This window comes from Mustela putorius, unplaced genomic scaffold, assembly GCF_011764305.1.
Source record: "Mustela putorius furo isolate JIRA1106 unplaced genomic scaffold, ASM1176430v1.1 tig00000095_pilon_pilon_pilon, whole genome shotgun sequence".
In the NCBI taxonomy this organism is placed as follows: Eukaryota; Metazoa; Chordata; class Mammalia; order Carnivora; family Mustelidae; genus Mustela; species Mustela putorius.
Window position 1 is genome coordinate 11,172,801 of NW_025421280.1, and position 24,822 is coordinate 11,197,622.

Here is a 24,822-nt window from a genome sequence, read left to right on the forward strand (position 1 = left end):
TAAAAATGTGATCATTAAAACATTAGATGATAATCATCTGATTGACTGCATTTTTCAGTGTGTTAATAACCTCATATTTTCAATGCTTTGGTTATATAGGAAGAGAGAAAGCCCTTTATAAGATATGATGAACAATCAAAATATCGATGAGACCTATGCAGTCAGTAACCAGGAATCATGGAATTATACTGAAAACACACACAAGCACACATACCCCAATGAACAAAGTATTACATTGGAAGATATATAGGGAAGAATGTGCCAGCCCTTAAAAAGCAGTCAACCAATTTTAGAATAGCAGGTAAGATAAACAAATATAAGAAAGCCCAAGCTTCTGTTTTCAGCTCAGTGATTGTTTAGTTCCTTCAGGATTTCCCAAAACTTTATAAGGAAAAGCTATTACGATTTCCTTAACCACTTCAAAGCACTGGTATGCTTTGTGTTGGGGAGGGTAGGGAGAGAGTAACATTGGAAAAAACTGGGTCATAGGTCACTCCAAATGGAGGAAGAAGATTCCTAACAGTACTTCTCAAAGTTAATGTTCACGCACATCACCTGGGGAACTTGTTAAAATGTAGATTCTGATCCCAAGAGTCTGCATTTTTAATAATGCTGAGCATATTAGAGTAGCCAGTTTCTGTGAGTATTGTATAAACGGGCCCCCACACTGTCTGCAGCCTCATCCACCGCTACTTTCTGACTCTCAGGTATAGCCATCCTGGTCTCTTTGCTGTCCCGTGATCACATGACCCCAGGGCCTTTGCACTGGCTCTTCTTTCTTCACTGCTCTCTATTCATGGCTGGTTTTAGATCAGATGCCTTTCAGCTGCTAACAAGTTAGTCATATTTGAATGACACATTTCTCAATGAAGTCTCCCCTGACTATTTTGAAAATGGCAATTTTAAAAGCAGGCTCATTGAGAAGGAAGCATCTGATGAAAAACCCAAAGGCAGAAGTGAGCCATGCAGCAACCTTGAGAGGATATTCCTAGCAGAGTGAAAAGCTAGTGCAAAGGGATTCTGCCTGGTGTGTGGCTGGGGTGAAGTGAGCAAGAGGGAAGATAGAAGGAGAAGTTCAACAGCCCAAAATCTAACAGGCTCTAGAAGGAAAAAAAAGAAAAAAAAAAAGATCAGCTGCTGGTTAAAGTACAATCTGGAATTTGGTTAAAAATTATGAAGATGCCAAAACACTAGAACACAGAGTCAGCAGCTCAGGGTTAAGTCCAGATGGGCCATGAGTCTGCTGCATGGTCCGGGAGGAGCTCTGGGTGTGATGAGCTCATGATTCAAGGGCCTGCTGGCCACAGAAACAGAAAATGGAAGTCACGGTGGAAATAGAGAGCCTGAGGGTCAGAATCCAGGGAATTTAGGAGTGTGGATTCTAGGAGCTGTCATAGAGGTCAGAAAGTTTAAAATGAAGACAGTTAGAGAAGCCTCCCAGAAGGAGCCAAGGAATTAATTTTATGATCTAAATACAAGCAGTGAGGGGCACCTGGGTGGCTCAGTCAGTTTAGCGTCTGACTCTTGATTTTGGCTCTGATCATGATCTCAGGGTTTTGAGGTCGAGCTCTACATCAGCCTCTGTACCAGACATGGACCTGCTTAAGATTCTCTCTTCCCTTCCTCTCCCTCTATCCCTCATCCCCGCCCTCTTTCTCACGCTCTCTCTCACTCTCTAAAAATACATACATACAAACACACAAGCAGTAACACCTGCTTTATATAACTGGATGCTGGCTATCAGGGAAAGATGGACCAAGCGGAAGGGCCTGGACCATTTTCAAGGTGTAGCTACTTACAAGGCTTCATGATAGATGATTTTAAGGAAAAAGCCTAAGGTTACAATGAGGGGATCCTGGGCAAAGTCCCCCAAGAATCACAAAGCACTGCAGGGTTCCAAAGAGTTACAGAGGATGTTAGTTCCACTTCATTTTACAAACAAGGAAAACGAAGTCCAAAGGGGAAAAGTGACTGGGTCAGGATCACACAGTGAGGTGGGAGTAAATGTGGGTCTCAGCCAGCACTGGGCTCTTTCTATCAGCCCACTCTCAGGCCAAGGGCTCTGAGTCCCGACAACGTAAACACGAGGAGGTGAGAAAATTTCACAGAAGACTGAGAACTCTTCCAGCTTTTACAAGCATAAATCTAGCGCTGACACTGCCCAGCTCCAACCTTCCAGTGGCTTCTCACTTCATTCAAAATAAAATCCAAACTCCCACCACGGCCATGGGGCCCTGCATGATCTGTCTACCTCTGCAGCTCTCTGCTTCTGCTCTCACCCCTGCTGACCACCAACCTGTCTCCTCACCTTGCTGTTCCCTCTGCTTAGAATGCTTCTCTCCATCGCCACTCCATATGGGGATTCCTTTTCATCCCAGGAGACTCAGCTCAAATGCCATCTCCTGAGACTCCATCCTGAACACACCATCTTATACGTTCCTGGAGTTAATAACTCCATCACACCCAGTTCATTTCCTTCCCAGGGTGTGTTTACTCACTTACTGTCCGTCTCCCTCAAGAGCCTGATTTTGCACAAGGGCAAAGACCTTGCCTTTCTCATTCACCCCAAACACACAGCAACTAAAACACTGCCTGGAACATAACTGCCAATAGTTATGTGAAAAGAGAATGAAGGAACAAACAAGCATGGTAGTTGGGGTATTTTAAATAACCAATAAATCCAAGATACTGTATTTCTTTCATATCTAAGTCACTAACGACTATAAATAAGATGTATCATTATTTCAAATGCCACTACTAAAGGTGGCACATTACTAATTAGATAATGACATGATATCAGTGTAAGATGCACCCCGACTTTAGAGTTTTTAAACTACAAAGAAATGAAAAAAAATTCAACTATGTGTGACGAGGGATGTGATCATCTCACAATATATATAAATATCATACCATACCATTATGTTGTATCCCTGAAACTAATGTAACGTCATGGCATAAACACATGACAAAAAGCACATGAAGAAATGAGAGTCACAGAATTGAGGACATTAGGATATTGACATGACTGAGGTTCACCTCTTTTGACCGGTGCACGTTTATGGTATGTGAGCTCAGGGTCGGGTATGGCTGGTTTTCTCGAAACAAGGCCTCACAACTTTGTGGAGTGGGTATCAACATCCTGATGAGGGCTGATACCTTGCTCATGGTCATGGCTATGCAGACCTCAGTCTCATTACAGACCGTGTAATTGGGGGATAGTGATCTCCTCTCTAGAAGGCTGGAGGCTCCATGACAGCAAGACCGTAGCTCCTGACTATACCCCCAGGACACAACACAGGGCCTTAAAGGGTAGGTCCTTCATACATGGCTGAAAAACATGGACTGAACTAAGTCACTAAGTAATTCTACGTCAAAAGTGGCCCAGAGGCCAAATCTAGCCTAGTAGCTATTTTTCTAAATGAAGCTTTACTGGAACACACCCATGGCTATTTGTATACAAATGAGCTATGCCTGCTTGAGTTGCTACAATGGAGTACATATGGGAGCAATGCCTAAAATATTTGCTATCGATCCCTTTATAGAGAAAGCTTGCTGACCCCTGTTCCTATAGAAGTAGGACATTTAAAAGGGATGGTAACAAGCATCCCATTTGAGAATGAATGGGGCAAATTACATGGGGATGCAGAGGTATGGACCTTATTTCTACTTTGAAATATTTTCTACCAGTGGGCAGAGAATTAAATTCCTACCCTTTGGCTTTTATGACAGGCATAGTCCGGAGAAAATCCTACAAGCCCATATTATGATATGAACAGTTAGTGTTATTCCAGGTTCTGAGCAAGAGCAGCTTGATTAGGTGACAGCCTACCTGATTAAACATTCTTTTTTTTTTTTTTTTACGATTTTTAAAATTTATGTATTTGACAGAGAGATCACGAGCAGGCAGAGTGGCAGGCAGAGAGAGAGAGAGGGGAAAGCAGGCTCCCTGCCGAGCAGGGGGCTCAATCCCAGGGCCCTGGGGTCATGACCTGAGCCAAAGGCAGAGGCTTAACCCACTGAGCCACCCAGGCGCCCCCTGATTAAACATTCTTGAACTCAAGCACCCACAGAGGCGCTCCAAGGTCATCAAACAGCCACTACACCCTGGTTCAAGGACATTTAAGCTCCTTGAGTTTACAGGTCTCTTCGATTGGTCAAATGTGGCATTTTAATTTAAGGATTGACATCTGAATAAAACTGCATTGTCATTAATACTTCCAAAGAAACACAAAGAGCAGGGTCTTGTCAATAATTACGGAAATGAACATGACACATTATACGGACACATATAGTGAAAAAACTCAGTGTTGTCACCAAACAGTTGCACTGCTGCCTCTTCTCCTTACAGGGTGGCCATGACTGACAGGGTACGCAGTCTTTTAGCCTCCTTCTGATGCTTGATCAATGACCTAACTCACAAAAGAAAAACTGAGGTTCATAAGAATGAGATGGTTTTGACAATAATTAGGATGTTAATCAATGCTGGAAACAGAACCTGGCCCAGCAGAGCTAGTAAGAGAATGGATTCAGAATCTAATACAATTGGGTTCAAATTATTGTCCCACTCCACGAGCTGGGACAGTTAGCCAATCTCTCTGAACCTCAGCTTACCCTTCTTTAACACAGGATTAAGAATTTCTACCTATCTGTGCTACTGGCTAGGATTAATTAAGATTATACACACAGAACATGCAGGCAGAGCTGGGTCCACAGCCCAATGGAGAAGCTACTGCTTCTTCCTTTCCCACACTTTCTGATTCCTTGCCCCTCACCCTTTTCCCTGATCTCAAAGAGACTGGCTACTCCAAATCCTTGGTGACCATGGTCTTCCTCATTTCATTTTATTTTATGTGACTCAACTAATTCAAGTAACACACATTCTAGTCAGGTAGTGATGGCAGCAATGCTCAGGGGTCCACAATCACTTCCTGTCACCACGCGGCCTTCCCCAGATGCACGTCAACGAGTAACAACAGTAATGGGGAGGGTGGCGGTGAAAGTGGCAACGACAGCGGCTGACGCTGAGGGACTGTGTGCGAAGCACAATTTGGTGTGAGAAGTCACTACCTCCTTGGGATAAACCAGTAACGCTGGCATTATTATTACCTCTGTATACAGTGAAGAAACTAAGTGATTTGTGCAGGCTGTACGACTAGTCCAAAGCAGAACCGGTATTCACCCCCAGAGCCTGCGCCCGCGCCCTCGCCCTCGACCACGACCACGACCAAGGTGGAATGGATACAGCAAGGTGAGAAAATCCCACAAAGTAGCCCCAGGCACTTTAACGAGCACCTTGCAGGAGATGACAGGAGACATGGTTTGATCTCTCTCATGGCTCTCCATATCCCATGGAAATGACCAGGAGAAGCATTTCCTTAGGCTCCCATGATACTGTTCAAACGATCAAATAGTGACAAAGAAGGCTGGCCAAATGACAATTGGCCTCAAACTCAAAGACGATCTGAAGGGAATCACTTTTGAAGTCTTTTTCTGTCTTAACATTATTGTTCACAACACTATGGGTGATAAAATAGAGGCCGCCCAGCATCCCATTTCCTGGCTTTGGCTAAGAGAAGAGACACAAATGGCTCACATTTATGGTGGTGGTTCTGACACACCGAAGTCCAGGAAACTGTGGAAGTGGCTTCAGTGTGACTGTTTCTCCAAGATTTTGAGATCAAAAGTGTTCAGATAAGCATCCGCCCTTCCTGGATCCCTAGCAGACGGGAGCCAATTAGCCAAGACCAGGGTACTACATATTCATAGCACACTTCAGGAAAGTTCCACATAATTCGACGCTGGGAACATAAACTTCAAAGGGGAAATTTTGTCACGTGTTAAGACATTCAAAACTGTCAGTGGGCTGCTCAGTAATAAAGCAGAGGTATGGACTTTATTTCTATTTTGAAACATCTTCCACCATTCAAAAGGGAGAAAATTATTTGATTTCTTTCTCTGAGGTAAACATTAAAACACACCCCTCATTAATTCAGGTGAAATACATTCAGATTGACTGGTGATTCTGGCAAGATCAAAAGTGAAGCTCCTTTAGGGGCTCCCGGGTAGCTCGGTTGGTTAAGCGTCTGTCTTTGGTTCAGGTCATGATCCCTGGGTCCTGGGATCAACTCCCTCTCGCTCTGCCACTCCCCCTACTTGTGCTTCCTCTCTCTCCTCTCTCTCTCTCTCCCTGTGAAATAAATAAAATCCTAAAAAAAAAAAAAAAAAAAAAAAAAAAAAAAAAAAAAAAGTGAAACCCATCTCTGTAAAGTCTACCAAATGGTAAGAAGTAATGGCCCGAATAGGTATTTACAATGTCCCCACGTGAACAGGCCACCGGGAGAAGGCAACTCTATTAGCAGAGCTACTGTAATTGCTACTGCTTAGGTAAGGTGGGGTTGACAAACCTTTTCTGTAAAGGGCCAGAGATTAAGTGTTTAAGGCTTTGCAGGCCAGAGAGCATCTCTATTATGGCTGCTCAACTCTGCTATTGTGGTACAGAAAGAGTCATAGGCAATAGGTCAACAGGTGAGTGTGACTGTGTTTCAATAAAACTTTATTTACAAAAGTGGGCAGCAGGCCAGATTTGGATCACTGATTGTACTCGCTGGCTGCTGAAGTACAGGACAGTGGACACATGCCAGGTGTCCTTCCTTCTTGGTTCTTTCCCTATTCTAATACATTTAGCATTAATACCTATAGGGCAGATTCTTTCCTTACCCTCATTTTACAAGGTGGAACCCCAAAGGGACGGAGAGATGCAGCAATTTGTGCAGGATTCAAAACCAGGACAGCTGGAACTCTGAAGCACTGTTCAGAATCTTTGCAGAAACCAATGTTCCTAAGAATCACAATATAGGTGAGAAATAACAAATTCCAATTCTTTAGAAATATTCCTTAACACAGACTTTTCAAAAAACTCATTCCAAAGTTCTAATTGCTTATTCATGTGAACACATGAGATTACTTTGCAGGTGAAGAATATTAGTGTTTTTAATCTTCAGCAACAAGAATGGGAAGGACAGAAGGAAAAAAAAAAAAAAGGATTCTCATGATATTAAAATTTTCCTAAAGGCAAGGAAAAGCTTGTTCATCTTACTCAACACCTTACCTATCACTTCTTAGGCCCTCCATAGATGGGACAATGGTTAGACTGATTAAAGAAGCTTCAAGTTCACATATACAAAACAGGCAAGAACCTCTCAAGCCTTATCAGTACATCTCTGGGCCATCTTCTTGCTGCCAGTTTGTCATGACACAGACTATTTCCGCCTAAATAGTTTAATTTTCCCCAAAAGTCCCTTGTTCTGGGATTTGTCCTTTTCTTCCAAAGTTCATGCAAGATACTTTTCAGGAACTTGAGCCATTTAGCCTCAAACAGAGAGTTTATGTCCAGATCTCAGACCCTGGGGATAATCTCAATAGTGCCAGAGTGATGACAGACTCTGGTCCTGTTAAGTATTTCTTCATTTGCCCCTTCCACAGTCTACGCGATGAACCCCAATCAGAGGCAGGTGGTGTGACCTTGGCAGAGAAGAGAGGGGGAGATGGTCTAGGAGTCATGAGAGCCACTCTCAAGTCATGAAGACCTTACTTCAAGTCACTCAGCCAAGGCTTGCTTTGCACGCCCTTCTGTATAATGGGGGGCATGAGAGCTGTGTCTCAGAGGCTTTGTTGGGGATTCAGCGGTGCCTGTCAGGCCAATGAGACCCTTGCCTGGTATGGAGCCAGCGTGTACCCACACAGCAGCATGGGGAGCCTTTGTTTTTAGACCTGAGACGCGAGTCTCCATCCCCCTTGTTTCTGATTTCCTTCTTCTCAATTCCCAAAGAAGTTATTGGCTCTCAAAGTCATCTCTTAATGATAGAACCCCAAGGCAGCCGCACTTCTTTCTTTGGCTTGTTATCAACTTGTAGATAAACAAACAGCCTGTCAGGGTGCTTACAGTGAAAAGTTTTTTTTTTTTTTTAAAGATTTTATTTATTTATTTGACAGACAGATCACAAGTAGGCAGAGAGGCAGGCAGAGAGAGAGAGGAGGAAGCAGGCTCTCCGCGGAGCAGAGAGCCCGATGTGGGGCTCAATCCCAGGACCCTGAGATCATGACCTGAGCTGAAGGCAGAGGCTTTAACCCACTGAGCCCTGAGTGAAAAGTTTTTTAAAAAGTGCTGTCGATCCTCCTCTTTGCTTGCTGCAAAGCATCCTAGTACCTCATGTATCCCAGAGGAAAGCACTGTCAGAGTCTCTTACTTTCCTTTTTTTTTTTTTTAAAGATTTTATTTATTTGACAGAGATCACAAGTAGGCAGAGAGGCAGGCATAGAGAGAGGAAAGGAAGCAGGCTCCCTGTTGAGCAGAGAGCCTGATTCGGGGCTCGATCCCAGGACCCTGGGATCATGACCTGAGCTGAAGGCAGAGGTTTTAACCTACTGAGCCACCCAGGCGCTGCCAGTATCTCTTACTTTCTAAAACTAGTGACTGTCTTTGATTGTAAAATTTAAGACACCTTCAGCAAGATGCCTAAAACATAAATAGATAACGTAAATATACTAAAGTGAGCCCTGGAGTGACCAGAACAGAAGAAGCCCCTGTCACCCTCCCTGGGCAGGTGCCTCATCACTTTCCGAACCTGCCTCTAGAAGTAATCACCATCTTCTTTTGGAAAGTAATCATGACTTTGCCTTTCCTTTAGTGTTTTACCCTATGCACTCTTCAGCCTCTTGCTTCACTTTGTGGTTCTCAGATGTGCCACGGTTTGGGGAGAGGCATAAGATTCCAACCCTTTCCATCAGGGTGTAATGTTCTCTTGCAGGCCTGCATTGGGTTTATCTAGCTTGCTGAAGACAGGCCTGTGAGGCATTTCTAGGAAAAACAATGCCACAAACATTTTTGTACGCATCTCACGGTACACTTTTATCTGCGTTTTTTGGGGGACATGCTTGGGAGCTGGAGTACTGAATCAGTGTGGCTAAATACCAACAAACTGCTTCCAGAAAAGTGTGAGAGTTCCCAGCATTCCCAGCCTTGCTTACACTGGACACTCTCAGGATTTTTAACATTTAACTATGTGGTGCATGCCGCCGGATTCTGTTTGAGCTCCGTGCATGTATTATCTAGGAGAAGTCACTGTGCAATATACATGGGCTACTCTTTCATTTACAAACAACTGAATGTATAAGGGGACAGTAGGGTAAATTTGTATATTATTACCTATGTCATCATCCTCCTGGTCAAGATATGTAATATTTTTATCATCCAAGGAAATTCCCTTATGTTTCTTCTCGTTTACTATATCCCTCTGCCTCAGTATTCTGGCTTTTATCACCAAAGGTGAGTTTTGTCTGTTCTTGAACTTGACAGAAAGGGAAGTAGGCGGTATGTGCTCTCCTGTTTTCATGTAAATGAAAGAGCGCATTGTTTTTCATTGCTGTATAATATTTCATGGCCTGCTTATTCTACAACTTGCATATGTAGGTGGACATCTGGGCTGGTTCCACTCTGGGGCCATTATAAACAAAGCCCCCATGGGCAAATCTTTCTGTGGACATTTCTCTTGGGTACATACCTACATGTGGACTTGCCACCTCAGAGGATAAGGCAGAGGTGCGACATGGGCAGAAATGGCCACGTTGCTTTCCGAGAGGCTGGGCCATCTGCATCTCCTCCACAGTTGTCCTGAGGTCCCAATGGTACCATGTCCTGGCCTGTCTTCTTTTTAATTAGTGACTGTGGTGAGTGATGTATCAGCTGCTGTGTAAAAGAAAGCCTAGCCACTGTTTTAGAAGAAATTCATACCACTCCAGGTCTGGATTCTCTTCCAGATTATTCTTGATTATAGGAACCTTCATCCTAGCAAGCAGAATATGGAAAGAAAAGAGCAGATCCAGCTGCATCAACTCCTACCACCATGTGGAAAAGCTTGGCCAGGTGGTCATGTACGTTCCCAAGTTTCCTTTATTTCTCCCCTTTCTGTCAAATGCCTAGATTGAACTCTAGCTATTCCATGACCTTGTCTGCAGATTTGGTGAGTGGATGAGTATCCCAGGGTCCCAGGGCAGGGGAGAAAATGGGTATGAACACCCCCAAAATGAATCCAAGTGAATAAAGAGTCAGTCGGGGAAGCTATTCTGCAAAGAGAGTTTTGATCCTGACACAGCCCCAACTTCCATCACTGTAAAGCTTGTGCCTTTCTTTAATTGCAGGGTGTTCTCCGGTGATCATTTATTTACTTGTACTTTCACTGACAGCCTTCTCGGAAGAACCTGGGGAGGGAGGACAAGGGGATGAGCCGTCTGGCTCTGGCCAGTGTCTGAAGCAATTTCTATCTGCCCCCCTCACATTTCCTCTGAAGGAGAAAGGCACTGTTCCTGCTCACTAAGGAAGATGATGGTGGGGGGATGGGAGTCAAAGCTCAACATCCAAGCAGTTGCTACTAGCAAGTTTCCTTGCAAAAATACAAAAATGGCTGGGGCGCCTAGGTGGCTCAGTGGGTTAAGCCTCTGCCTTTGGCTCAGGTCATGATCTCAGGGTCCTGGGATCGAGGCCCACATCGGGCTCTCTGCTCAGCAGGGAGCCTGCTTCCTCCTCTCTCTCTGCCTGTCTCTCTGCCTACTTGAGATCTCTCTCTCTGTCAAATAAATAAATAAAATCTTTTTTAAAAAAATACGGGTCTTTAAAAAAAAAAAGGTCTCTCTTAGATGATGGATAAGAAGGAGTGGTTCAGGTTTTGATTCATTTTCACGATACTCTAGAATACATACACAAACAGCCTGCTAGATTTTCTTTGGGTGGATATTATAAAAAAAAGAAAGGAAAAGCAGGTAATCCAAAAATGTGAAAGTAAGAAAAAAAAAATCAAAACTTTTTAATTGACATAGGATATAATGTACATTTCTGAGCATCGGTCAATTAGGTAAGACCAGCTGTCGGGAATGGTTGTGTTTCTATACCAATGTACATACAAGTTGGATTTTTTCCCTTTTTTCCCCTTTAATGGGATAAAAAAAAAAAAAAAGAACTAGACTGTTTTTTGGAACCAGTATTTCTATTAGGTGTGACTTCTACTAAGTGCTGGTTGCTGAATACAAAAAGCACTGTAAATGACCAAGTCCATGCTATGACTAGGATTCACAGTTTCTCCCTAGATCTTTCCTCCATGGTGGGTCTTGGGAGGGTGTAAGCAAAACAGCCGACAACACACATTTTAATGCTTCCATCTACATTCAATGGATAGATGGGACCAGAATCAATGGCAAATCACATCTCTCCATTCTATTTATATTTCTTCATGGCTCTCAAGTTTGTAAAAATCACAATTTACATGGGAACAGGAACACATAGAAACAACACTTCATGTTTGCCAAGAGGTTTCTAGATCTCTCTCGCCAGCAGCAGACACCATGTTGCTGAGCGCAGAGCAGAGCCTCAAACAAGCCCCATGCACTTCTACCACCAGAGACCTCCACTGACTATGGCGCTGCCTGAAAGCTTGACCTCTCACTTCTCCTGCATGGTCTCTACACACTCTGGAGGTCTCAGTGGTCACTTTACCTGAGGTGCTGCCTCCACCCCCCACCCCAGTCTGAGTTAAACCTGCTGTTCCCCACTCTTCATCACAATGGCAATGATTAACCGTGTGTGTCCCCAGAGACTTTATAAATGCGAGGAGGGCAGCTCTAGGTCTGTTGTGTGCTCTGTCTGCCTAGCTTCATGGTCCGCCTTGATGAGGCACTTACTAAATATGCATGAGAGGACCACGCACTGCTTCTAAGAATCTGTGAGCATTTTAAGAGTGAGGGGACCCAATAAAAACCTCTTTGGAAATGGGATTAGGAAGGAAGATAGGAACATCCATGCCAGCCAAGGGAGGTACATGCCCAAGATCTTCCTTCCAGAGACAAGCTGTCACGAGGAGCCAGGTTAGCAGGCAGCCGACAGCTTCTGCCCCTTCAAGGCTGAACACGGCGTTCTCATGTCGTCTGGTCTTGATAGGATGCTCTCGCCGGTGACTCCACATGGCAGGAGAACCCAACACAGGACACCTCTCACAGGCCGTCTTGGCCCTGGGGTGGTTCAGGGACCCCCCAGGACATTCTGAGAGCTGCCTTTAGGCAGTCCTCCCAGATTCCTTCCCCATTCAGAGATATCAGATCTGTACTGCGGTGCTGACCCTGTCCCCACGCGGCCCTGCTTCTTTCCTCTCCTCTTTAGCCCTCTTTGCCAACAAATTCACCTGCACTGAAAACCCCACCTTGCTGTCTGACTCATAGAGGCCCCTGATGACCATATGCCAAGTACGACTGCAGGAGTGACCAGATTTCTCATTGTCATTTCAGCTGAAAGAATGTGCGAGCTTTTTCCTATTAAAAAAAAACAAACCACTTTCGCTTAATGAGGAATTAACATTCTAAGATATGGCTCCCAGAGCTGACGAAATAAAACCAATTCTGAACTGTAACAGAAATCCATATTGATTTTTCCTTTTTACACATTTCTATCATCATTTCCAAGCCAGAGAGTCTGTGAACGGCACGATTATTTATGTCCCATCAAATTAACAGATCATTTAATTCCCTCGCAGGACCTTCAACTTACAGATGCTTCTAGTTCCAACAAAAGTTGTTTTAGCCATTTCAAATGTTCACTCTCTGTTGGAAGAACGACGAAAGAGAGGACAGTTACCACAATGGAAGTCAGCAACAGCCCCAAAACTGGGGGCGGGGACAAAGTCAGGTTTCCAAGATGTTCTCATATTCCCTTCTCTTCCCAGTCAAAGCAAAACTCAAGTGGCCTTTGGTTTCTCCTTCTCTTCTCCCAGTTTTGTATTTTCACTTATTTGTAGGTTTATCTGACTCACTGACTTGGCTAACATTTACTGAGCATCTGTCATTGGCCACACATGCAGGAGGTCTTGCCCTCACGAAGCTGATGGTTTAGTAGGTAACATATGAGTAAATAAAGCACACAGTTATTTCAGATACTTTTCAGGGGTTTGAAGAAAGTAACTTAGGATGACGTGACAGGGAACCACGGGAGTGGGGAGCGGGTGGGGCATTTGACAGGATAATAAAGAAAGAACTGTCTGAGGAGGCTCAAATCTGAACTGAGACCTAAAATGATAAAGGGAGACATCCTTGTGATGAGCTGAGGCAAGAACCTTCTGGACAGAAGCCGCAGAAACAGCAAATGCAAAAGCTGGGAGTGACAGCACTCTAGGCAGGCTGGAGGAAAATAGAGGTGGCCCCTCACCTCACCTCACCTCCCTTCCAGACACCTCCCTGCGTCTCTCAATCACACACAGGGGGCCTGTCACTCTTTTTTGCTGTCTAAGTAAGTAAACTCCCTTTTGCAGGGAATTATTTCTGATAGGTCTCCTCTGACTTCTCCACTAGGAAGTAGTGTTGAAACCACATCCCAGGACATCTCTGCCACCCTCCCTGGGCCAGTAAACATAGAAAAGCGTACACAGAACAGCCTTGTTCTGTGGATAATGAGCAAGGATAACACGATTATGCTAGCACAGAGCGCATGAACTAAATGATGACTACCCAGTGAGTTTACAGAGATTTTGGGATCTGGGAGCTAGGTAGAAGCTTCTGCTTACTTTTAACATATGGGATTTCCTTCAATTATAGTTGTGGAGATAAGAACACACAGATCTACTAAAATGCCATAGCTGGTGAAATGCGTCCTCGCAGACCAAAGAATTGGTACCTATTTCGAAGATTCTAGAACTCTCCATGGTGTGTTTGTTTTTATTATATATATATATATTTTTTAAGATTTTATTTATTTATTTGAAAGACAGATCACAAGTAGGCAGAGTAGCAGGCAGAGAGACAGGGGGAAGCAGTCTCCCTGATGAGCAGAGAGCCCGATGTGTGGCTCTATCCCATGATTCTGAGATCATGACCTGAGCCGGGGCAAAGGCTTAACCCACTGAGCCACCCACGCACCACTGTTTTTATGATATTTTATGAAGATTTTATTCATTTGTCAGAAAGAGAGAGAGCAAGCAGGCAGAGAGGCAGGCAGAGGGACGGGGGAAGCAGGCTCCCCGCTGAGCAAGGAGCCCGATGTGGGACTTGATCCAAGGACCCTAGGATCACGACCCAAGCTGAAGGCAGTGGCTTAACCAACTGAGCCACCCAGGTGCCACTGTGTTTGTTTTTAAACAGGACTAAAAGTTCGTGGGGAAGAAGATCTATTCATCATTTACTACATTTCAAGCCCCCAAACTCAGTCTACACTACGAATTTCTGGAAGGAGTTTGACCGACTTGGTACCCATGGGGATCTTCTGGGAAAGGAGCTCAGAATGCACAACGCGTTGCCCCCATACCACCTTGCTTTGCACTTTTGAGGCTGCCCAGAGTACAAAGCGAATATGCTTACTGTCCAAAGCCACCCCCGCTGTTACCAACAGCAAAGCACAAATGTTCAGGCAGAAACAGTTTGGGTAAAGGTGCCCTGTTCTCTGGCCACACAGCCAAATCCAGCTCTGCGTGAGGCCTTCGCTTCGAGACACAAACTGAAACTGAGAGGAAGCCGTGGAAACTTGCCACCCATGAAAAGCTCTAGGTGGGTGTCTTTGGCCACACCACCTTCCTACTTTTACTCACTGTATTACTGTTACCTGCTGCACGACTGAATGGTTCTAAGACCGGGACAATTACATCCCAAATCCTACTCACTTCCACTGCACGCTGACAACTGGTTTTAGCTTCCCTGAGAGAAATGGGGGAAGAGGTCTGGGAAGCTCTGCCGAGTCGGCTAATGTGGAAAGACAATCCTCCCAGAAAGGTGTGAAGATGTTTTATCACAGCTGTGGAGATGAAGGGGAGATTTATTATGGTTACTAATGCTATTTCTGTCAATGTCTTTGGAATTCTAATTAGATGATTAAAACTTCGCAAATCATTACATTACCTCTAAGACTCCACACATCCCTGCGACAAGGGTACTTTTGAAATCAGAGGATCCTGATGTCATAGGTAATGAAGCGTCACCAATAATAAAGTAGCAGGGAAATTCCTCCAATAAAAACCAGTTGGGAAAGACAGAACCCATTTATCTTACTTTATCTTCCAGTTTTATGCCTGGGGATACGATGCCTGCTACACAGAACACGGCCTAGCTTTTCCCATGCTAGGAGCTGGTGATGCTAGCTCACATGCAGCCAAGTTTAATGACTTGTCGCAGCTACTTAAATTTTTTCCCCCTGAAATCTGAGAGGCAAATCAAGAAATTTATTAATGCAAAGATACACGAAAGAAGAATATTTTTAAGGGAGACATGAGACAGTGGCAGGTTCGGCGCATACCAATGGTGGCTCTTTGGGTGCTTTGATTAATAACATATGCATTCAAAGTGGTACCTGAAGAGAAACAAATTGCTTACTGTTAACCCAGATCCCTTTGCAGGTAATAAATGGGCGTGCTCTTTACCCATCAAATGATGGCTCTCATGCCCTTCAACATCAGTGGGTGAAGAATGGGTGTCACCCTCTGTCCTCTACAAGATAACCCCATTCCTTTAGGTAAAGACCTTAGCTGTTCACATCCCAGTAAAAAGAAGCGTACGTGGCTTACTTACCATGATGTACGACGCCCTTCAACCCATGGATAATAGGATCCAGTGCGGAATTGTCCCTTGGACTGACCTACATGTAAAGGAAACATGATTGGTTAAATCTGTTCTGGCATCAGACACAACAGCCTCAGTTTAATCTTGCAAAGAGAAGGGGGGGTGGAAATAGATGTTATCTAGCGGGCTGTGTAGGTCTTACATAGACCACGGCTCTCACCAAACACAAAAGATTTATGACATCATGAAATCAAGGGAGGAAGTCTAAATCAAAAGAAAGAAGCTTCTCAGAATATATCAGAACGGGAGAGAAATACCACAGTCCTAGTAAAATCTTAAAAAGCAACTGTAAGACTTTTCTTTTGCTTTTGTTTTATTAAAAGTACACCCGGATCTGCTAAAAAGTCATTGAAAGTCATCAAAGAGTAATCCATCATTGACTGAATATTTCAATACCTTCTTGTGATGTGTTTTTTTTCCTCTCCTTCTTAGAAAATGGATCTGTGCCCTGCCAGCCTCCTCTTCTTTCTAAGGCTCCCAGTCTCCCGTGCTTTACCTCATACTAAAAGAGAAATCTCTAAGAGTCAAAGCAAGAGAGGGGAGGACACGACAGGAGGGGAGTCTGAAGAGACAGTGTCTCCCAACATCATTTCTCCCTGGGGTTTTTAATTCCCCCAGAAGTCAAGCCTCTTACCTATTCTTTCCCTAATTTGCTAATATTACTCAGCACAAATTCTCATCCGTGCCCCTTCCATAAGGCTACAGTTCCACCAGCATATTGTAATTTTGGTATTGAGGTACTTTCTTTCAGACACATTATTGAAATATTTACAAATGAAATGGAATGATATCTAGATTTTAGTCCGAAATAATCCAGGAGTGGAGAGCCATACAGGAAGCGAGCAAGGCATAGATGCAGGGAGACTGACACTCATTCCATCATTTATGACCTTAAATGATGCGTATCGAGTGGGTCTTGATATAATTTTCTCTACTTTTGTGGATGACTGACTCTTCCCAAATAGTTTCGCAAAATCCATTCTCTGTGGTCAGCATATCTCCTGACTTTTTTTTTTTTTTTTCAGGAGTAGTATTTCTACTTAATCCATTTTTAACATAATGAAGTTGAGATATAGGTGAACCTTTCAGCACATAGCAAGACCCAACTTGATATCTCCTAGTTAATTTAGGCCATCTTAGGTGAAAATTTGAAGGTAACTAAAAATTTTCCATATTCCTTCTGCCCCGTACAAATGGTCCATTGGGTTCTGCTCCTAGTTTGTTCTCCGACAATACCCACACTTCATGCATTTCTTTCTCTTTTTTGCTTCAGCATCTCCAAGTCAGAGTAGTGGTTCTCAACTGCAGATGGATTTTACCTATCTCCCACTCTCCACCTCCACCCACAGGACATCAGGCCATGACTGTAGACATTGTTGGCTGTCATAAGTAGGGTTGAAGGGGGAGGGGCTACTAGCATCACAAGGATAGAGGCAGGGCTGCTGCTAAAAATTTCATAATGTTCAGAATAGCCCCCCATGGCAAGAAATTATCTGGCCCAAGGTGTCAATGGGGCAGAAGTTGAGGTTGAGAAATTCGGGTTACGTGTTTTATGAGGTCACAGCGATTACCTACTAATGTCTGGAGCCCTGAGTTATGACTAAATTCCAACACAGGTTTGAATAAACATACATAGACACATTATGTATGGTGTTAGGTTTACAGACTAATAAAGTGAGGTGGAATTTGGTACTACGTCGTGAACACTACAGGTACTTTAAAAAGGGTAAGTGACTAGGAACTGTGTATGTGTCAGATAGCCAAGGTGGAATTCTGGGAGCTGGCCTTGGCGTACCTCCAAATTGCCTGACAGAAAGTCCTAGGCAGGGCTTTAATGTACTGGAGGAGCACTAAACATTCCTCAAAGGCAAATAATCACAAAAAATACACCAAAATGAAACATTCATATTTACCATAGCAAATACTTGCCAACCTTTTATAAACATGGTCAAAAATGGAATCACAACTTAAGAATGCAAGATAAGTGAGTCTACCAGTCAATGTGGCCAAGTTTCCAAAGTGAAAGAATAAAGTAAGAGCTGAGAGAAATATCCCATATCACACTGAAGTCAGAGATAAAAACGTGGTATTCCTTCTCCAGATTCAGTCAGGCATAGAAGTTTAGGCCAGTTCAACCACCTGTAGTTACTCTCACATCTGTGGGAAATGGCAAAAGGGCCACAAACTCCCGCCCTCCCCATCACACGTACCTCTTCGATTTGACTCAGCCACTCTTCCCATCAAGAATGTAGATCAGTGTCTCCCCTCTTTGAAACTGGGTTTGACCACATGACTTGCTTTGGCCAGTGGGACATTAGCAAACATGATGTAGGGAGCAACTTACAAAGGCCTGCCTAGCAGAGGTTTATCCTCTCTTGCTACTCTTTGAAATTCTGAGACCACCCTGAGAATCCCAGGCGAGCCTCATGGAGGGGGAGATGACATGGAACAGACAGGCAGTCTGAGCTGAGGTCATTCCAGACTCACCGGCCTCAGAAGAACTACCCCAAGTTTGCAGAGAACACCCAAACTGGTCCCAATCAGAAGAACTGGCCATCGAACCTACAGTCATAAAGCAGTAATTGTTGTGTTAACTAATTTGCATCATTTGTTACAGCATAAAGTTTACCTGTAGAGTTTCTAGAATGTGTAGAAGTGGAAGACTGGGGACAGATTATGATGCCAATGATTTTTGCTTATGATTTGTCATAACAGTTTCTCAGTGAGAGTCCACATACCAAGACACAGCATTTGCCATCAACCCAATTAATAATGTGTTTTGCAAAAACCATGTTACTCCTCCTCTACCATGGAAGTATTTCACAGATACTTTAATTTCCAATCCCAATTGTGGATGTTTTCTAATCAGGGGGACCCTTTAATGTATTCAGTCTTATTTAATGATGAGAAAACTCAAAGAAAATGTTCCTAACCTCCCATGACTTATGCCCACCAATAACATGTGAGAGGAAAACAACCAGGCAAACTAATCCAGGTTTACTTTCTGACCACCTCTGGCTACAGTATCTCCATGTCTAATTCCTCAGGTCCAGTCTCATTAAAGCTTAAGGGCCTGACCCCAGACTCTAAGCAAGTCCATACATGAAAACACCTTCTACAAAGCCCATTCACCTCCACAACCCCTATGGCTAGTTTCCATGGCCGGGATTGAGAAGATGTATCAGGAGAAGGGAAGAAAATAACAGAGATTATTGGCTGGTCCAAGTAACTCACTAATAATACTGAGCTTACTCTCCAGTCTGTGTCTTGGTTCCAAAACTCAGGGTGGGAATCCAAATAGCATGCTAATAAGTGGGTTTGTTCCAGTAAAGGCACAACCCTCACTGATAAATCCCTTCCATTTACTGTTTCAATCAATTTGGCACTTAAAAAAAAAAAATCACGAACATAAGCTAAGCAATTTGGACAGCTTTGAAATATGCCAACAGTGAAGAAGGCTATTTGAGCACAACCCGTATTTACATTCTGGTCTCCATCCAGAGTAGAGAGGGCCAACGGGTGGGGGAAAAATGAAATTCTGAGTCAGGGACGCACCTTACAGCTTCAGTGTCCTCACCTGTAAAATGGGAACATGATTTCGCAATGCCATCCTGAGGATAACATGTGCAAAGTTGGAGTGTCCTGCTGAATCCAAATGCAGCATTCAAGAGGGATGGAGGTGACTGGGCAACAACCTGACCCAAACAGTCACATTTCAATGAATGTCAAACAACAGCAATTTCATCCCTGAACTTCTCAATGTACTCGGCTCTAAACGTAATACCTACTTGAGCTCACGTTTCAAAAGATCCAAATTTATGTTTTATTATTTGACATCCACTCAATTTCATAATATGCTGCTCCTTTTAAACCCACACGAGGAGCTTTCCTGGCTCTTGAAATTTGCCACCTTCCACTTTGAGATCAAAGGAGTTACACAGTAATACTGAGAAGGTGGCAATTGCACAAATGAGCTTAAAATGGCCTCGAAGAAATGGGAACCCCCTCCCTTCCCCCCGCGGTCTGTGCTATCACAGCAAAACTTAGCTCCTGGCCCTTTCATTTCGGAGCAGCTTTCCTGGCATTAGTCATCTTCAAAAGGACAGCATGCCCGTGACAGAGGGCTCTGAATTAAAGCCTTTAAGTTGTCTTTAGATATAACAAACTACACAGAGACATTAGCAATACAGGAAACTGTGACACGTAGCTTTGGGCAAAAGGCCAGATTCATAGGAATGCCTGATGAAATCTAATCTTCATAACATTCTCTTCCCAAAAAATAGACCATGTTAAGGACTGAACCAACTATCAGTTTCATAACTGCATTATCCATCATGTCTAGAGCTGTGTCTGGAATCCAGGCCCTTAGGAGGACCTGTGGTCTCTCCTGCCAGATGCAAGATGAAATGGAAGCATAGAGGCCCCGGCAGACTGTATGCGCCTGCATTCAGATATCTGCCTCCATCTACTTTTCCAGTCCACCATGCCATTTGGCCCTTGACTTGGATCCTGATAATCTTCCATCTATCAAGTCCTGGCCATCTGCTAACTAGGATGGCCAAGACAACCTACTTGCCTTGAATCCGACATCGCCAGCTGCTTCTTTAGTCCTATAAACGTAACATCCAGCCAATATCCTCTTGTGGGAAAAAGGATTTATGCCTGCTGGGAGTGAATGGCTACACCATTAAACCATGCCTGCGAAGGAAAGTAATGAACAGCAGGACCAGAGTCCCCACATGGCCTTCCTGAACTGCAGAGGCGATGATCCATCCCCTCTGAAGCTTAGTGGGTAACTGTGTCCTCTGATCAGGACAAGGGCAGGCACTTCTCAGGAGATCTGATTTCAGATCTGATTCTCCTCTTCTTCCCACAGCTCCTACCTACCTAAAGAACCATGTAGCAAGGATGCCTCACCTTCTTTCAGTCTGACCTCCACTCACCACATTTTGGTTCAAGATGCCATCAAGAGCTTCCTGGCTCAAACCATTCATAACTTGGCTACGGTCACAAACTGCATTTCGACTAGGCGTGACCCAGAGACAGAACACAGACCAGATTTCTTTCTTAATAAATTAAACACTGACCAGTAATGTGTCTATGTTCAAGGAGAGAAGCATAGCTTCACACCACTAACTAACACCTGATCCACAATGAGAACATCGTTCTTCTCCTGAGTTCCCATAAGGAAAGTCCATACTCACAAACACTGCTTTTCTTCATGTACAGCCTACAGCCTCCATTTCCAATGGGAGAAATTTCTTTTTTTCTCTTCTGACATCCTACTGATGTTTTCTGTTGTTTCCTGACGTTCTCATGGGATTACAAAAGGTCTTGGTGCATTTGGTACCTCTAAGTACATGGAATAAAGTCAGAGAGAAATCAAACACCCAATCCAGAATGGGGCATGGCAGAGGGAAAAGGAGCTCTGTGAAGCTATAGGGCCTTTCATGGAAGGAGGGATTTTAGTCTCTCCAGTCAGCTAAACGCAAGTCACCAAGGGTGGACTCCTGGCCAGGGGGCTTGGTTCAACTTGAGTAACAGGTTTCCAGAATCCTACTTAAAGCCTAATCTCATAGATATGTAGAATATCACAGATGCATCTCACAAGAGAGGCAAGAGCTCTTGCGTGTGTTGGGGGGTGCGGGGGTAGGGAGAAAGGGTATGGCCCCGTATCATCATCAATCTTCTGGTACTTAACGGGAAACCCTCTTGGGACGGGTTTCCATCAACAGATGAGAAAAATCCTAATTCCTCAGCCATGGGAAGGGATTAATATGAAAAGGCAACACAATTATAAATGTTAATAGACTTCACTCTCCTCCTCTTCCCAATTGAGCTGGAGCATTGACACGGCTTACTTACTGTTAATTCATAATATTAGTGGAAACCAGTCCATTCTCGAGTTATTCATCTCTGGGGAACTGAGATGCATGGCCAGAGAAGGCCACGGAGAAAATGAATCTAATGCTCTTGGTCTTCTTAAACTGACCTTCTCTATCCCTCTGCCCCCACCACTCCTACCCACCAGAGTATTTACCACTTAATTGTCAGACTTGGCTCGGAGGAATCTATTACTGGGAAAACCAACCCAGCAGGGGGACAGCGAGGCCCAGTAGCAAATCTGCACTACCGCGGATCTTGCCAGCCAGAAGCCTTGACTATTGTCAATACAGGCAATTTCTCCTTTTCATGAGGATCAAACTGTCCTGGACTGAGTAGACAATGCCATCTCCTCTGGCTTTGGACTCACTGAAAAACTCAATTTCAAAGTCAAGGCAGGAGAGAGAGAGAAAGAAAACGGGCAGGCTGGGGCCCCTGACAAATGAACTTCCACATGGTGATTTTTGTCCTTCTTTGTCTTTTTAATGCATTGTGTTTCAGAGCCAAGAAGGTAGTGGGGAAGCCTTTACAGTACTTACAGACAGAGACCCAGAACCTGCCTGTCCCACCCCTGCCAGACTTCTCAAAGTAAAGATTGCTCTTGAACTGGGAAGAGGCAAAAAAGAAATACCAACCTAGCAAAGTAGGACTGGGAGTCTTAGGCTAGAGTGCAAACCATTTAAAGAAAAAAAAAAAAGCACGCAATCTGGGGAAGCCTGGGGCAAGAGAAGCTTATTTCAGGTTCAGTGACTTGCACGCAAGTTTCTCTCAATTCAGTGCGGCAGTGCGGGACAACTTGGCCTTTCTCTTGTTGATAATCCTGCCATGCACTGAAAAACCCCCAAAATATCAAAGTCTTGAGCGGACTGCTTCCACAGGGAGCAAATGGCTTCAACCAAAACACATTACATGTGAACTCTCACCCTTGCTTTCTTATTCCCCAGAAGCAGAAAGCTGCTCAGGGTGCTCCACTTACAAGACTCTGAATCCAGAAAGCACTGTGTGGTGACTGCTTTAAATCCCTACCATGTGTGCAGCAAGAAAAATATGAAAGATGAGGCATATTGGATCAAAGGGGTCACCAGATGGATTCTTTTCTTGAAAACATTCTTCCTTAGAGGTAGGTAGGGTCATCTACATTGGAAATAAATGAAACATCCAGAGAGCAGTATGAGGGATGGGGGAAGACTCTGTAAATAGCATGTAGGTATTACATATAAAATATTAAAATGACCTTGCTCATCTTATAGTTCTATAAAGATGTGATGGGGAAAATGGAAGGATGCCCTTGGCCTAAATGGAAAGAACCCAGGTCTTATACTCATTCATTCAATAACTATGTTCCGTGTGCCAACTGCCTGCTGTGGTGGGTTGTCACTAAGATGGCCCCCAACTCCAGGTTTTTAGGCCCCTGAGTAATCTCCTCCCTTTGAGGCAAGCTGGATCTAGTGGCTTCCTTTTATTTTTTTATTATTTATAACATATAATGTATTATTTGCTTCAGGGGTACAGGTCTGTGAGTCATCAGTCTTACACACTTCACAATGCTCACCTTAGTACATACCCACTCCAGTGTCCATCACCCAGCTACCCTATCCCTACCCCACCCCCTAGCAACCCGCAGTTTGTTTCCTGAGATTAAGAGTGTCTTATGGTTTGTCTCCCTCCCAATACCGTCTTGTTTCATTTTTTCCCTCCTTACCCCCCATAACCTCCACCCTGCCTCTGAAACTCCTCATATCAGAGAGATCATATGATAATTGTCTTTCTCTGATTGACATATTTCACTTAGCATAATACCCTCTAGTTCCATCCACGTTATTGCAAATGGCAGGATTTCGTATCTTTTGACGGCTCCATAGTATTTTGTATATATACACCACATCGTCTTTATCCATTCATCCATAAGATGGACATCTAGGCTCTTCCATAGTTTCGCTATTGTGGACATTGCTGATATAAACATTCGGGCATGTGCCCCTTTGGAGCACTACATTTCTATCTTTAGGATAAACACCCAGTATGCAATTGCTGGGTCGTAGGGTAGCTCTATTTTCAACTTTTTGAGGACCCTCCATGCTCTTTTCCAGAGTGGCTGCACCAGCTTGCATTCTTGCCCACAGTGTAGGAGGGTTCCCTTTTCTACGCATCCTTGAGGCTTCCTTTTAACAGGTAGAATGTAGCCAAGCCAAAGAGACACCCCTTCGATGATTAGATTAGAAGAGATTCTAATCTCCATCTTGCTAGCAGATTTTCACTATTGTTTACTTGGCTTGCACACTTTGGTGAAGTAAACTGCCATGCTAAGAAGCCCATATGGTGAGAGACTGAAGGTGGTCCCTGGCCAACAGCCAGAGGGACACTGAGGCCCTCAGTCAAATAGCCCTTGAAGAAGTGAATCCTTCCCCAGCTGAACTTTCAGAAGAGACCTCAACATTGGCTGATAATTTGATTGCGGCCTGGTGAGAAACCATGAAGCAGGGGGCCCACAGAAACTATGAGACGGTAAACGTGTGTGGTTTCAGCTGCTAAGCTCATGGTCATCCATTACACAGCAGTATAACCCCATGCCAAGAACTGGGGGCTGGGATATGGCACTAAACAAATCACAGACCTCCTCTTCACAGATCTGCCAGTCTAGTGCTCATTCCCACAGGAAGACGAGGGCATTGGCCTCCCTAAAAAAATCCACAAGCTACCATTTTCCTTCCATGGCTGCATCAGCTCTTCAAGGTAGCCCCCGCCCCTCCAAACGGGCTCTTGCTTCTCACAGACCTGAATACTATGTTACATCATAGCTTTTAGAGTTTGAGGGGAAGCAGTATGTTTAAAATCCAAGTTCCAACCTGGAAAATTTGGCAAAAATGGCGAGCAAACCCCAAATTGAGCAAACAGCCATCCATAATCAATTCCGGGACAAAGCGTTTTCAGTTGCTTTTATGTTTGAACAAACACAGGAAACAAATAAATTGCAGCAGCAAACCCAAAGCTTTCTCAAAGAAAGATGCCCCGGGCAAGGGGCACAGCAAAATGCACTGGTGTAAGCAGCTACTGTTTCTGATTCACAACAACGAAGCTAAGTGTAGACTAATTATACACTCCACACCTTTCCTTTTGCTTTCGGAAGGGGCATTTCTACTCTGTGCCTCCTTTAGAGCCCTGATAACTACTCCCATAGTGTAGTCTCTGAGGATTGATTAAGTATCAATCCACTTTTTCCAACTAACAACTCACAGGGCATTGCCTATTTCAAACCACACATTTATATGAAGGGTTTGGTGCCCGATATGGTAAGTGGGA

At 44.0% G+C, this 24,822-nt stretch overlaps 1 protein-coding gene across 5 annotated transcripts in view; it reads right to left on the reverse strand.

Annotated features, from left to right (window-relative positions):
* PTPRG (protein tyrosine phosphatase receptor type G) overlaps positions 1-24,822 on the reverse strand; it is a 698,698-nt gene that overhangs the window by 146,420 nt on the left and 527,456 nt on the right. For all 5 annotated transcript variants that reach the window (XM_013052481.2, XM_013052475.2, XM_004738287.3 and 2 more), the window contains one exon: positions 15,589-15,655. In XM_013052481.2, coding sequence (XP_012907935.1) covers positions 15,589-15,655 — 67 coding nt within the window. The remainder of the gene's footprint in view (positions 1-15,588; positions 15,656-24,822) is intronic.